Source organism: Sinocyclocheilus grahami, unplaced genomic scaffold (assembly GCF_001515645.1).
Source record: "Sinocyclocheilus grahami isolate Dianchi unplaced genomic scaffold, SAMN03320097.WGS_v1.1 scaffold2.1, whole genome shotgun sequence".
Lineage (NCBI taxonomy): Eukaryota > Metazoa > Chordata > Actinopteri > Cypriniformes > Cyprinidae > Sinocyclocheilus > Sinocyclocheilus grahami.
This window is the reverse complement of record NW_015505181.1, coordinates 3,480,500-3,495,682: the sequence shown is the minus strand read 5'-3', so window position 1 is coordinate 3,495,682 and position 15,183 is coordinate 3,480,500. Positions and strand designations below refer to the sequence as shown.

General features: G+C 35.4%; 1 protein-coding gene across 10 annotated transcripts in view; it reads left to right on the top strand.

Moving 5' to 3' along the window:
- Positions 1-15,183, top strand: part of LOC107549847 (calcium-dependent secretion activator 1) — a 118,766-nt gene that overhangs the window by 77,039 nt on the left and 26,544 nt on the right. For 3 of the 10 annotated variants that reach the window (XM_016231413.1, XM_016231479.1, XM_016231343.1), the window contains 8 exons: positions 3,209-3,310; positions 3,609-3,672; positions 3,933-4,056; positions 6,375-6,443; positions 11,896-12,002; positions 12,284-12,313; positions 13,571-13,579; positions 14,860-15,016. In XM_016231413.1, the coding sequence (XP_016086899.1) occupies positions 3,209-3,310; positions 3,609-3,672; positions 3,933-4,056; positions 6,375-6,443; positions 11,896-12,002; positions 12,284-12,313; positions 13,571-13,579; positions 14,860-15,016 (662 nt within the window). Of the gene's footprint in view, positions 1-123; positions 292-3,208; positions 3,311-3,608; positions 3,673-3,932; positions 4,057-6,374; positions 6,444-7,629; positions 7,663-9,350; positions 9,384-11,895; positions 12,003-12,283; positions 12,314-13,570; positions 13,580-14,859; positions 15,017-15,183 lie in introns of all 10 variants that reach the window. The other 7 variants (XM_016231619.1, XM_016231557.1, XM_016231057.1 and 4 more) reach the window with 6 other exon arrangements.

Genomic DNA, 15,183 nt, shown 5'->3' with positions numbered 1-15,183 from the left:
TTATTCCCATGGTTATTTTCATTATTACTTGCATATTTATCATCTTCTTTTATTTTTCACTTACCCTCACACCATCTTCTGATAACCTTTGTGAATGTGTGTGTGTGTGTGTGGGATATGAAGTCAAAGAGTGAATGAGCTACTAAAATGGCCCATGTCAGAGACCGAGCTGCTTAGTTCTCTGTTTCCCTCCCCCCCTGAGCCCTTGACTCCCTCTAAGAAAGAGAACAAAATCATGGAGGTCTGGAGAAAAAGGGAATCTAAGTCGCAGGTGCTCGCAGGCCCCAGAAGGTGAGAATGTAAATGCAACCTACTCTATTGGGTGTGGATTAGCGTTAAGCTCCACCCTCAACCTATAAAACTGTGGGATGTATGTGAGGGAAGACTGCAATTAAGTTATTTCTTCTTTCTTCTGTGTGTGAGATGACTTTGTTCCACTGTGTGTAATTTTATTCTAATTCCTTGTATATTCCATGCATTTGTGAATGTAAAGAGTAGCAGTTTTATATACAGTCTAAAAGTCTGACACCACATTTTTCAATTCCTTTTTAATTACATTTTAATTAAATGTATATTATTTTCTTTTTTTGTATCTGTATCATTGTTGCATTTGATTTTTTAAATATATTTTCGAATTTCAGAATTATTTAAATATCTAATCACTGTCTAGGAAATAGGAATAATTTTATATGAAGAAAGACAAGATTTTCAGTCTGGTCTCAGATTTTTGGACGCCACTGTTTGTGTGAATGTGTATCTGTGTGAGGAAGAGAGAGAAAAGTGAGGGTGAGGCAGGGAAACAGAAAGTGATAGACATGTGTCGAACCAGTGAGAAGCATGCAGGGTAGAGAGAGAGAGATGAGGGACAATATGGATGGTGCCTTAAGGTCATGGCTGACAGGATGACAGGTCATCGCTCTGTCTCTCTTTCCAAACTATCCAAGGCCTCATACAGCCTGTCTGCTTGTGCCAAAACCTCAACGTCTAGCCAAACACGATCTTTATAACTGACATGGCCCTCAACCTGAACATCTTGGCATTGGACTTCTGTTCTGATATACCTATATTTAAAGCCAAATAATCTACAAGTGTTACAGATAGTGACTGTGGATCTCTAATATTGTTTGACATGATACTACTGCACCAGTACTATATCTGGATAACCATATTAGTCTCATAACAAACTATTATGAATATGCATGATGGCATGTAGTGTTATTAAAAGGATGTGAAATGGCGTAAATGCTCATCATGGAACCAAATGTACCATAGTACAGTTATGGTAATAATACCATGGTGTTTTGATATCTTGGTATGGAATGATTGACATGTTCATCTACCACAGAGGTTCAAAGTGCTTAAAAGAATAGCAGGGTATTACCATGGTACATGTGCAAAAATAAAAATAATATTACCATGGTCCAATGTCCAAAAAACATGTTTATTTTTAGATTTTGTTCTTATTTTATTTTTTATTTTTTTTGTCTGTGTGTTGTTTAGTTTGTAGTCATTTTTTGTTTTGTATTTTGTTTTGTTGATTTGTTTTTGGTGTTTGGTGTTTTTGTTTAGTTTTGTTTTTGTTTTGTGTGTTTTGTTTTTCTTTAGTTTTGCTTTGTTTTTTTAACGTCTTTATTTTCTGACACACAGAGAGAAAGGATTTTTTTCTCTTGGTCCATCTTTTATCCATCAGTTTTGTTGTGACACACAGCTAGAACAGAAACACACTCACAGCCGACGTATGTCACCTGCATGCAGTTTAACACACAAGCACGCACACTCTTATGCAGAATGTGACTAAATGGCCAGGCTCCTTATCGTTTGTGACATGGTAGACGGAAGGAGGGCTGTGAGCAGAGTGTATGTGACAGTGGAGGCGCGGGTCGCTGTGACAGCGGTTTGAGGAGCAGGAGACATGACACGCTCCTCGTCAGTCCGCTCCCCATGTCAGCCCAGCGCACGCTGAAGGACAGCGGGGAAAAGCAAGGGAGGAGGGGCAGGGATTTCAGGGGAGACCACCACGGCTGTCACACCAGACGGGGTCCATTGCTTGGTGGGGGGTTTTCGGGGGCATGTTGGCGACCGAGTCGCCCCATCTTGTTCACAAAAATACCTTAAAAGCTTCTGCTGTTGTACATGTCAGCTAGATGTGAGAGATAGTGAGAGATGTAGATGTCTCGTATGATGCTCAGATCAATTAGGTTTGACAATTTAGCATCAGTCGCGTGGAAATCAGTGTCTTAAGTGTTTTAAAGTTTTTTTTGCATTTAGCAAACAGGAAATGATGATGGGCATCATGGTAATTTGGCTAATAAGCTTAGGAGTGGCACTAGACGTATCAGTTGAACTGTTTCCCACAGTCTTTCGCTCTCTCTCTGTTATGGAGTCACAATAAGAAACCTATGAGTGTGTGTGTGGTGAGAGGTTGAACCCCTGAGTGCTGGTAGCAGGGGGCTGTGGTAATTTGTAGTGTCTTTGTATTGCGGAGAACTCTTTATTTGACTATGGACAGGGAGGGGGGAGTTAGGCACTTCCAAAAACCCTTGCCTGAGGAGGGGATGACACATACACACACACACACACACACACATAGATAGATACACACTTAGACACACCAACTAGGAATGGAACCTGCTGAAAGCATGGTTTATTTGCGCAATATACGTTGTTTGGTCATCTAGTTCATAATGCACAGTACGGTTGCACATCTTGCTGAATGACTCTGGGCAAATATCACTAGAAAAAAATGTGTCTTTCAAATGTCTCTTTTAAATCTTTTTTTTTTCTGTGGTCGACAAAAATGTCACATTAATTGCACCAGACAAGTAGCAATAACTATGACTTAATTCACATAAGGTTTTTGCTAAAAAATGCTTGCAAAAGTGATTTCACCCCAGAGCATTTACACATATGAGCATATATACAAATACATGCTCTTTCAGAAGATAAAAGTAGTCTTATTTTCGCAATTTTTTCTCTTTTTCTTTAACAATCTATGTGGTTAATTAAAAAGTTGAGCAGTTTGTCTGAATCTCTCATCAACACACACCTTCTAAAGAGCATAAATGGAAAATTATTTATAGTGCTTGTATAATATCCATGTGTCTGGCCTGTTTGTTTCATGAGACCCCGTGTTTGTGTCTGTGATCCTTGTTAGCCTAATGAGACAAGCAGTTGCATTCATTTGTGTGTTTGTGTGTTTTTACCTCAGGCCTGATGGAATCGGTACTGTCACAGTAGAAGAGAAGGAACGGTTTGAGGAGATCAAAGAACGACTCCGTGTGCTGCTCGAAAACCAGATCACACACTTCAGGTACATCACTGGCAGTCTACACAGCATCAAATATGCCACCTTATTAACAGCTAGAGATAATAATGGTATATGTGGTATAGGTATTACTTTCTTTACTTTTTCAAAGTGTGTGAAACTGCTAAATCCAATGTACATGTAAATGTTGCATGAAACTGATTGTGTGATTACTGGATGTAAACAGGATATTCTTTTTCTTTTCTTTTTTTTCTAACAAATTGAAATAGGAATGCATAATGTATAATTTATTGATGTTTCAAAGCTGTTATAAACACTGTTCCTTTAAATTTTCTCTCTGAAGGTATTGTTTTCCATTTGGACGCCCAGAAGGAGCCTTAAAAGCCACGTTGTCACTGCTTGAGAGGGTGTGGTGTCATTTTAATTTTCTATTTCTATTTCTGTTCTATATCTATCTATCTATCTATCTATCTATCTATCTATCTATCTATCTATCTATCTATCTATCTATCTATCTATCTATCTATCTATCTATCTATCTATCATCTCTATATATGTTTTTTAATATATGGAGGAATTGAAAAAGCGTATGACACAAAGTAATAAAGACCTACAAACAGACGTAAATATGTACTGTATGTATCTGATTTCAAATTTGGTTTTGCAGGTTTTAATGAAGGACATTGTGACACCTGTACCTCAGGACGAGGTGAAGGCAGTGATCCGTAGATGTCTGGAGCAGGCAGCATTAGTGAACTATCAGCGTCTCTCAGAATATGCCAAGGTGGAAGGTAGGAGGCACATATACCGGTTTTGTAGAGTTTCTTCTCCTCTCTGCGCTATCTTCATTAATATAGCACTTGACATATTCCTCTCTTAGAAACATTGCTTAACAACAGTGATGCTCAACTAACCAGTATTCCATGAAGGCAATGTTGAAATGCCACTGATGATTGTTTTTTTCATAAAAGGAATGATAACAATGGAGCAGTAGTTAACTGTTGGTGTGTGTAATGATTTTTTTATATTATGTCTTATTTCATATATTATGTCTTATTTCTACTAGTCTTCTAAGATACTTGAGATAATTGTCCTGTAGTATATAATAATTTCTTTATAATAATAATAATAATAGAAAAGTTTTTGATTAGGTCTTGTTGGTCCAGGTTTGTTTTAGTTTGTGGTAGCAGATTATAGAGTAAAAATGCATTCAATTCCCTCTCTCAAACCCTGGCCTCAGTGTCATATTGTTTTGCTCAATGGTTTCTTGCTGCACTGTGTGGATGTTTGCCTCTTTCCTGTGGTTTAGCTTTTAGGTCTAGCAGTACTGTACAGCAACAAATACACTTTTCCTTTCCAGCTCTTCATCACCTTTCCAGCTCCCCTGCTTCATATATTTATTGAAGAATTTCTGCATTTTTACTAGCTTTCTTTGTGTCTTTTTTCCTCTTTCTGTCTCTTTCTATTTCTTTATCTCTCTCTCTCTCTCTGCTCCCTCCCTCTGCGCTTTCCTCTTGTTTATTGGCTTTTCTTCTTATTTGGAGCCCTCTCTTGTTGAGCCAGTTTGAGAAGCCAATATACAGTGCAAAGCTGTATTGCCCACTCAAGCAACACACATTTGTGTGTTGCAAGTGAGACGGTTTCTTTTATAGACATGGACAGCTAAACTGTGACTTACACACAGGTGATCTTTGATGTCAAATAGTAGCCATGTTTATAGGGCAAGTGTTTTTATTTTGTCTAATAAAGACAAAAAAACATTCAATGACTGTCCATGTCCATGAGGAAATATGACTGGGCGCAGCAGATACTGAAGGAGAAGCCCTTAGTATCTGATTGCCAAATGATGTCTGTGTTGTTCCCTATTGATTGCTGACCACTAAACTGAATGTGACTTTTGTACTAACCCAAACTAACCAATCGTTTTCAACACACACTCAAGTCTTTCTAGAGACTAAAACTTTCAGCTGGATTAAGGATAATGGTAGAAATAAACAGAATAGCTTAGATCTACAAGTCTGAAGTTACAAAAGTATTTGCAAATAATTATTTTTGCCCCAAAATTATTTACAATAAGTCCAGTGCAATTTTTTTGTCATTCTGTAAATAGTTCATGCACCACCGGTCAAAAGTTTGGAATAATTATGATTTTTTAAAAATTTTTTTTTAAACAAGTATCGTATTAAAAATTAAATAAATAAATAAAAATAAAATACTTTTATTCAGTAAGGACACATTAAATTGATCAGACATTTAATGTGTTACAAAAGATTGCTGTCAAATATATGCTGGTCATTTGAACTTTCTATTTATCCAAGAATCCTGGAAAAATAATATCATGGTTTTCACAAAAATATTAAGCAGCAAAAACTCTTGTCAACATTGATAATATCAAGAACATTGATAATTGAGCACCAAATAAGAACATTAGAATGTTTTCTGAAGGATCATGTGACACTGAAGACTGGAGTAATGACTACTGAAAATTCAGCTTTGCCATCACAGGAATAAATTAAATTTTAAAATATATTCAAATAGAAAGCAGTTATTTTAAATTAGAATATTTCACAATATTACTTTCGTTACTATATTTTTGATCAAAATCATAAATGGAGCCTTGGTGAGAATAAGAGACTTCTTTTAAAAACATAAAATATCTTCATTATTCCAAACTTTTGACCGGTACTGTATTTCTGAATAAAAACGAATAACCTACCTTCCAAATAATCAGTAGTGGCAAATTGTTACAATGATATGTTTAAGACTCGATTTGAGGGAGTTTATAAAGATGCTTTTTTAAATTTCATTTTAAGGCTTTGTGCATATTTGAGTTGAAATGTTTATTCTCTAGCTTCATGCATACGGATCTATAGATCATATCAGGACTGACTGATCACTAATAATTTTGCCCTTATGTGATCCTGCTGTAGAATTCTTCCAAAGAGACGCAGCAGATCAGTTAGTAGGCATTTTGCCAACCCTGCCAGGCAATTTTGAATGCAAATAAATTTGGTGAAATGCCCCTTATTGCACATGCAGCCGGTGTGCTTCTTTCTCACTCTTTCTCCTCTGACCCCTTGCTCTTGCATGCACTGATCCTTTTTTATAGGGAAAAAGAGAGAAATGTATGAGCATCCTGTCTTCTGTTTGGCGTCACAAGTGATGGATTTAACCATTCGTGAGTACACTGCTCATCTGGAGCCACTCCATCACTTCCGCCACACCCTCTTTTATTACTTTTCACATTTTTTTGTTCTCAAGCGCTTTCACAAATAGCTATTCCCTCACACTCTGACCGGCACCATCCTCTTCTCTTGCTTCCAGTCTGCTTGCCTTTTTCTTTGAGTTTATCACTTGGATCTTAGGTTGAGTGATTCAGCCACAGGTCTTCCTGTCATCCTGTCCAGCTGAGTCAGTGTGGCAGCTGTTCTTTCTGTTTTTTGCTTATTCTTTCTGTTTGTGACTTGAATGCATTTTTACTTTGCTTTTGTGTAAGTCACTCCTCCCAGCCTTTGTCCTGTTATCGACGTGTCCCAGGTTTACAGTACAGGTCAGGTACAGGGTGGAAAAAAAATTATTCAAATCGTCTCCAACCCATGAGCAAAACAGGGATTCTGACGCCGTTTTCGGAGTCATTGTGTTTTTAATTATGTTTTCAACCTTGTGCGCTTTATGTTTTGTTATCCACTCCAACAGCTTATCACTGTGCATCTTAACTGGTTTTCTGTCTGTTTGGTTTATTGTTTCTGTCTTGGGTCAAACTTGGTTTCAGACGGGTTTCTGGTGTACAGCAGGGGTGTAAAGTACTTGAATAATTGTACTTTATTACTATACAGGAATTTATACTTTATTAAAGTACTCTATTTATACTGAATCTTTTGAGAAAAAAATGCTTTATACTCTGAAGATCGAAACAAAATGGTAAAAAGTAGAAAGTACATATTTAATTTTTTTGAACAATGTAAAATTCTTTGCTGTCACTTTTAAATGGTAATGTAACTTTTTAAATGTAATTTAAAAAAAGCCAACAGAATTAATTTTCATCATCTGATAAAATGTAGAAACCTTTTTTTTTATGTTCACTCAAGTATGTTTTACTTTTACACCCCTGTTTAAAAAAGGTTTGTTTTTCAACCTAAAACAACGGCTCCGGTAGAGTTTCTTTCACACAATCGTTTGCGGTCTTTCACTGTTAGACAGTCCTGTTCTTGAATGCCTCTTTCTTTCTTCTTCTTTCCTTCTCCTTCTATTTCCCCATCAGATCTCACATCTTAAAACAAAACGAAAGCTGACCCCTTCTTCCTTTTCTCTTTCTCTTTCTTTCTTCCTTTCCCTCTTCCTTTCTTCTTTTTCTTTCTTTTTAGTAGAAAAATCTCAGAGGGATCAGAGGGATCCAGGTGACATCTTTTGTCTGACCTACTATTAAATTCATTTTAAAACAGACCCCCACCCTCTCCCTAGCTCTAAACATAGCCAACTCACAGCATTCGCATGGCACGATTAGCAGACGTAAAGGTAAACATGGGAATGTTGTGACAATGTTATACCAATGTTGGCTACAGTTTATACATTGCATCTAAATGAAGATGCATTTTCCATGAGCTGGTAAGAGCTGTGTGTATGTGTTATCAGTCTATGGAACATGCAGAGCGAGTATTTCTTTCATTCTAAATGAATAAATAAATAAAAAGTAGCAGATTGGATAAATAAAAATTAGCAGATAAATAAATAGAAAATAGCAGATTGTTTGCCTGTGTTAATTACAATTAAAGTGATACTCTCTCTGCACCAAGTGCATGATTATAGTAACACTTTACTATAAGATTCAATTCTTTAACATTATCCATTATCTGTCCATTAATGCATTAGATATTACATAAACTTACAATGAATACCTTTTTTCCAACATTTATTAATCTAGGTTAGATTAATATATTTATTATCAATTAAAAGTATATATTGTATATAAATATATACTACTACACAATACAATTTTCATTATTCATGTTTGCTCAAAGAACATTAAGTAATGTTGTTTTATAACATTATTATTTCATAATTCATATTTCATAAATTAGCATTAACCCAGATTAATAAATGTTGTAAAAAATAAATAAATAAAAGTTCATTGCTTGTTTATAATACTAGGCTAGGGTTAACAAATTGAACATTTGTGTAACGTGTTACAGAAAAATCTCTTATGGGTCAAATAGCAATACTGATGCACTGTTTTTTCAGTTCACATCGACGTGTCCCAGGTTTACAGTACAGGTCAGGTACAGGGTGGAAAAAAAATTATTCAAATCGTCTCCAACCCATGAGCAAAACAGGGATTCTGACGCCGTTTTCGGAGTCATTGTGTTTTTAATTATGTTTTCAACCTTGTGCGCTTTATGTTTTGTTATCCACTCCAACAGCTTATCACTGTGCATCTTAACTGGTTTTCTGTCTGTTTGGTTTATTGTTTCTGTCTTGGGTCAAACTTGGTTTCAGACGGGTTTCTGGTGTACAGCAGGGGTGTAAAGTACTTGAATAATTGTACTTTATTACTATACAGGAATTTATACTTTATTAAAGTACTCTATTTATACTGAATCTTTTGAGAAAAAAATGCTTTATACTCTGAAGATCGAAACAAAATGGTAAAAAGTAGAAAGTACATATTTAATTTTTTTGAACAATGTAAAATTCTTTGCTGTCACTTTTAAATGGTAATGTAACTTTTTAAATGTAATTTAAAAAAAGCCAACAGAATTAATTTTCATCATCTGATAAAATGTAGAAACCTTTTTTTTTATGTTCACTCAAGTATGTTTTACTTTTACACCCCTGTTTAAAAAAGGTTTGTTTTTCAACCTAAAACAACGGCTCCGGTAGAGTTTCTTTCACACAATCGTTTGCGGTCTTTCACTGTTAGACAGTCCTGTTCTTGAATGCCTCTTTCTTTCTTCTTCTTTCCTTCTCCTTCTATTTCCCCATCAGATCTCACATCTTAAAACAAAACGAAAGCTGACCCCTTCTTCCTTTTCTCTTTCTCTTTCTTTCTTCCTTTCCCTCTTCCTTTCTTCTTTTTCTTTCTTTTTAGTAGAAAAATCTCAGAGGGATCAGAGGGATCCAGGTGACATCTTTTGTCTGACCTACTATTAAATTCATTTTAAAACAGACCCCCACCCTCTCCCTAGCTCTAAACATAGCCAACTCACAGCATTCGCATGGCACGATTAGCAGACGTAAAGGTAAACATGGGAATGTTGTGACAATGTTATACCAATGTTGGCTACAGTTTATACATTGCATCTAAATGAAGATGCATTTTCCATGAGCTGGTAAGAGCTGTGTGTATGTGTTATCAGTCTATGGAACATGCAGAGCGAGTATTTCTTTCATTCTAAATGAATAAATAAATAAAAAGTAGCAGATTGGATAAATAAAAATTAGCAGATAAATAAATAGAAAATAGCAGATTGTTTGCCTGTGTTAATTACAATTAAAGTGATACTCTCTCTGCACCAAGTGCATGATTATAGTAACACTTTACTATAAGATTCAATTCTTTAACATTATCCATTATCTGTCCATTAATGCATTAGATATTACATAAACTTACAATGAATACCTTTTTTCCAACATTTATTAATCTAGGTTAGATTAATATATTTATTATCAATTAAAAGTATATATTGTATATAAATATATACTACTACACAATACAATTTTCATTATTCATGTTTGCTCAAAGAACATTAAGTAATGTTGTTTTATAACATTATTATTTCATAATTCATATTTCATAAATTAGCATTAACCCAGATTAATAAATGTTGTAAAAAATAAATAAATAAAAGTTCATTGCTTGTTTATAATACTAGGCTAGGGTTAACAAATTGAACATTTGTGTAACGTGTTACAGAAAAATCTCTTATGGGTCAAATAGCAATACTGATGTTTTTTCAGTTCACATCATATTGCTAATTTTCCATTGGAGTAAATATGGTGACAGACTGTGATGGTATCTGAAACCTTTACAAAAATATCTGAAAAATATGTATATTTAATCTTCAAACTACATTATATGTCATGGATTGATTTAGAAACCCTTTATTTATCTTGAATTAGGGAAATCAGGTATTTCAAAATGTCTAAACCAGTCTTTTTGGATACTTTAAAAAAATAATTCAAATGTCAAAATGCTAATGGAACATTCTGTCCATTGCTATTGAAGTACCTGATTTTGCATTAGTACATGCCATTTCGTCCCAGCATGGACAGTAACCCTTTGAAATGCCACAAAAATTATATATATTTTTTAAAGTCTTCAGTCCTATGGAAGGAGCTGAAGAGGATTGAGATACAATTAGAGGAGAGGTCAGAGGGTTAATTCACATTTAGGGGGCGTGTGCTTTGTGTTTAGTGATGAAAGCACTGTTGACTGAGAGGGGGGTGTGACTCTTCAAAATGATGTTAATTGTTTTGACATTTGTCACACAGCAAATGACTTCACTTCCTAGTTCCTCTGTCTTTGTGTTCCTCCATCAAAGTGCCACATTTACCACAGTCAAAAAAAGAATGCTGAAAGATCTGAAATACTGACAGCACAAACAAATCTTTGTTCAAAACCAACAGAAGATGCACAATCAAAAACCAGCTAGGTCATCTCAATCATCACATAAAAACACTCTCTCAGCCAATATTGAAGCGTTATGAGCTATAAAAACATCTATCCATACACCATGGTCTCAAAAATGTCTCTTTACTTTGCAATCCCATCCTTAACCAACAGTAATGAACTGTTCGCCTCATGTTGTGTGTATTCATGATGCTAAAGACCTCTGACCATATATCCATTTTCACAACAGTTCGTAGTAAACTGGTATATGATTTCTTTAATTTCATTCTCTGTTATTTAAAATGAACTCCTGTCATTCTCCGTTTCATAAAATGACAGATGAGATGGACAATGAAGGGTACATTTAAGTATGACATGTTTAAGAGAGATGTGCTGCCCGCTTGTATTGACAGAGAGAGGTAGGAAATGAGATGACATAAATGCCTGCATGTGCTGAACATTATGCATGATGACTATAACATATTTGTTGTTGTTTTTATCCTTCCTTTTTCCTCAGTTCCTTGGTTTGACTCATTATACTTGCATTGCTCTTTATTGACTCATTATGGTTCATGTCTACAGAGCTCAGTGTTGACAGAGTGTCAAGATTATGTTAAGTTGTTAACTAAGACAGCAGAGTTGATATATGCAGTAGCTAATTTGTGGTTCATTAAGTCAGTTTTTTTTTCTCCAGAGGGAACATTTATGAAATTCAAATGAAAATTTAGACGTAATCCTGAACTTTACCCATCTCTTACCTGCTCTGTAAATGTAATTGTCATCTAAAGTTTTTGTCTTCATAGCAGATATGCTTATGAAGTGACATTCTTTGGAAAAGGATTTAAATTAAATACTTTTTTTAAGTCACTGTTAAAACGTAAGATGTTTTTTTTTTCAGTTTAAAAATCGCATACAGTGAAATTCAATTTAGTTTGGGCATCAGACAGGCTGAGGAAAGTCCAGTGTTTTCTGTGTGTGTGTGTGTCTATATGTTCATATTAACTGTTGTACCTTTGTGCCTCAGAAAATGTAGGACGCTTAGTCACACCTGCCAAAAAGCTTGAGGACACGCTCCGTCTGTCTGAGCTGGTCATAGAGGTGCTCCAGCAGAATGAGGAACATCATGCAGAGGTGAGTGTGCCAGACATGACATGGTAGACATATTACATGCTTAAATACACAAGCATGAAAAGAAATACATCAGGAGCTTATTTATATGTGAAAACAAAAAATGTTGCTTCAATAATAAGACATCAGAACAACTTAAAGATGTTTTCAATATTGAAAAACCTATGTAAGTGTCTTTAGTGGCTGCTAGCACTATTTAGGTCACATTCCCCATTAGAGCAGCTGTCATCCTCTCACAGACAACAGCAGAATATATGTGTGTTTTTAAATTATGTGCTCCGCAGGCCACACGCCCAAGTACGGGAGGTCAGGCGGTACAGTGTTTTTTATTTTTTGCTCTCATCCATGGCATACCCTGCTCTTGCATGCTAGCCTCATGATCCGACCTGCCCTGGAAGAGGCATTACATGGGCATAGCAAATCAGGAGTCAGGCACCTGCAGGGTGGATTTCAGTTCAGTTCATTCTAAGTTCATTAAATAATTAAATTCAGAACTGATAGATAGATAGATAGATAGATAGATAGATAGATAGATAGATAGATAGATAGATAGATAGATAGATAGATAGATAGATAGATAGATAGTGTTGCATCAGCAATTTATCTTCAGAATTAACTGAACTGAAATTACTGTCACATTGACTGAGTACATGAAGGCATCATAGTCAATGGACAAAATTACTACAGTTGTGCTTATTTATACATCTTCATTTCGGTTTATGTCAAGTCTGTTATTTAGTTTAGTTTAGTTTGGTTTATAAGTGCCATTTACACTTCTAGTGCCAGGTTCATTAAACCATTAAAGGAATAGTTCACCCAAAAGTCATTAAGAACAAAAAGAGGATATTTTGAATTTTCTTAGTGTTTTTTGTTTGTCTTTCTGTCTGTCTGTCTGTTTGTTTGTTTGTTTGTTTGCTGTCCATAGAATGAAAGTCAGTGGGGTCCAATGTTGGTTAGGACCACACTAACATTAATTATATGAACAAAAAGATTATTATCAAAATATCTGCCTACAGAAATGGCTATATGTTTGGAACAACATACTTTACTCACCAGAATTATTAATTTTTGGGTGGCTTATCCCTTTTTCCCTATATGCACATAAAACCATTTTTAATAAACATGTCCACTAAAATGCATGGGATTGTTTATGGTATTTTACATAGTCCAGTCATTTATCATGCCGCAAAATTGCATGTTCATAATTGAATAAATCTGGTGGATTAAATGGATGTACATGTACAGTATGTCATTTTTACAGCATCAGTGACAATTGCACATTCCAAAACCTAGAATCTTTACAAGTGTACCAAACTGTCTTAAGCATAAGATTTTTTTTTATTAATTATTAAACATTATTTCTATTATTTATTTCTATTATTTGTTTCTTTTTGATCAAGATCACTATCAGTCATTCTTAACTATTTTCACAGTGTTTTCCAATTTTAAAGCTCTTTAATGTTAAAGCGTTTATGATAATGAAGTATTCAAACTAAAACACTGCAAAGAAAATCTCATGTAATTCTCACTGTTTTTCATTACTTGTTTGTTGGCTGGAAAACGTTGGACAGGGTAAAGAGGTATGTAGACCCTAGAGTCCCCCACCATGTGCATGTCGCAGCCCCTGCACCATGGATGGAGAGATTTCCTTTTCCTTTTAACTCCTAATTTCGTCCTCCCCATCTCTGCCTGGACACCCCATCCTTCCCCTGGTCAGCTGTCCCTGTGGAGTGTTGAGCAAGTTGCTTGTGTTTCCACAAGCATGAGGGGACAGTGCTTCACCTGTGGAAGCAGACCCCTCCAAAAAAAAAAAGAAAAATCTCAATGAAAATGAGTCTGGTCTCATTTTCACCCTTGCACAACCCCGATAATATCTAAACTTTCCTCTGTTTTGTGTCCTTCAGCGTGGTTTGGTCTAGCTTCACATGCCAGCTCTACTACAAATATTAAACTGTATAACAAATGCACTTCTCTGTGTTTTTTTGGTGAAGAGATGTTGCAAGAAAGCAAATCTGCTATACTGGTCTCAAAAATACTGATATGAAAGGTTTGTTTGAGTGGTCAGGGACAACAGCATGCCTTTTTAAAGGAGAGGAAGCCATGATCTACATTAACTTTTCATTTGTCTAACATGCTTGGTGCATATATACAGGCCAGATGTGTTACACACAGAAGCGCGGTTGGATCAGCAGCAGAGGAATCTCACTTACAGAAGACATAATTACACTCTTAAAAATAAGAAAGGGGGTTTCATAGTAATGCGATAGAATCTTTTTAGGTTCCCCAAAGAACCTTTCTGTGAATTTTTTTTTCTTGGTGTGAATATGTAGATCTTAAAGGTTCTTCATGGAACCAAAATAAAGAACCTTTATTTTTAAAAATGTATTTAAAATGATTTTGTTTTGAGCAGAGAAATGATACTAATAACTACTGAGATTGTGCTGCTAATCACTGCTGCTGCTGTATGCTGGGAATTTTTTGTTACAAGGGCATAAATTCCTGTGCATGGACTTCACATCTGCAAAATGTGACGTAAATAAGGATGTACTTTAAATATAAATCAGTGTATGTGAATTAGACATTAGCTGTGCTTTTTAGAAGAGGTCCAGTTTCAATGCATGAGATAAGCTCATGACGCTCCACAGATACAAAGATGAAAAATTACATTACTGGACAGTCTGGCATAAATCTAAAAACTGTTCAATTTTTATAGATCTGTGGACTGTCATGCCCTTATGAATAAGAGAAAGGACTGAACTTCAGTGAATGTCTATATTACAAGGCTGATTTTATTTTTGCCTTCATTTCCCCCTTTTTTCTGCCTTTTGTGTTGCCTCTGTCTCTCTTCCTCTGACTGCAGGCATTTGCATGGTGGTCAGATCTGATGGTTGAACATGCCGAGACGTTTCTGTCTCTATATGCTGTGGACATGGATGCGGCTCTGGAGGTCCAACCACCAGACAGCTGGGACAGCTTCCCTCTCTTTCAGCTTCTCAATGACTTCCTGCGCATTGACTGTGAGTATTTAGTGATCTTTTCTGGACAGGTCCATATATTTTATGCCTTATTAAATGTAAAATATTCTACTTTAAATACAATTATTGACACCAAATGTGCCTCATAGACTGAATTAATATAACAAATTTATTTTAATTAATATAAATATAAATATATGTATATATAT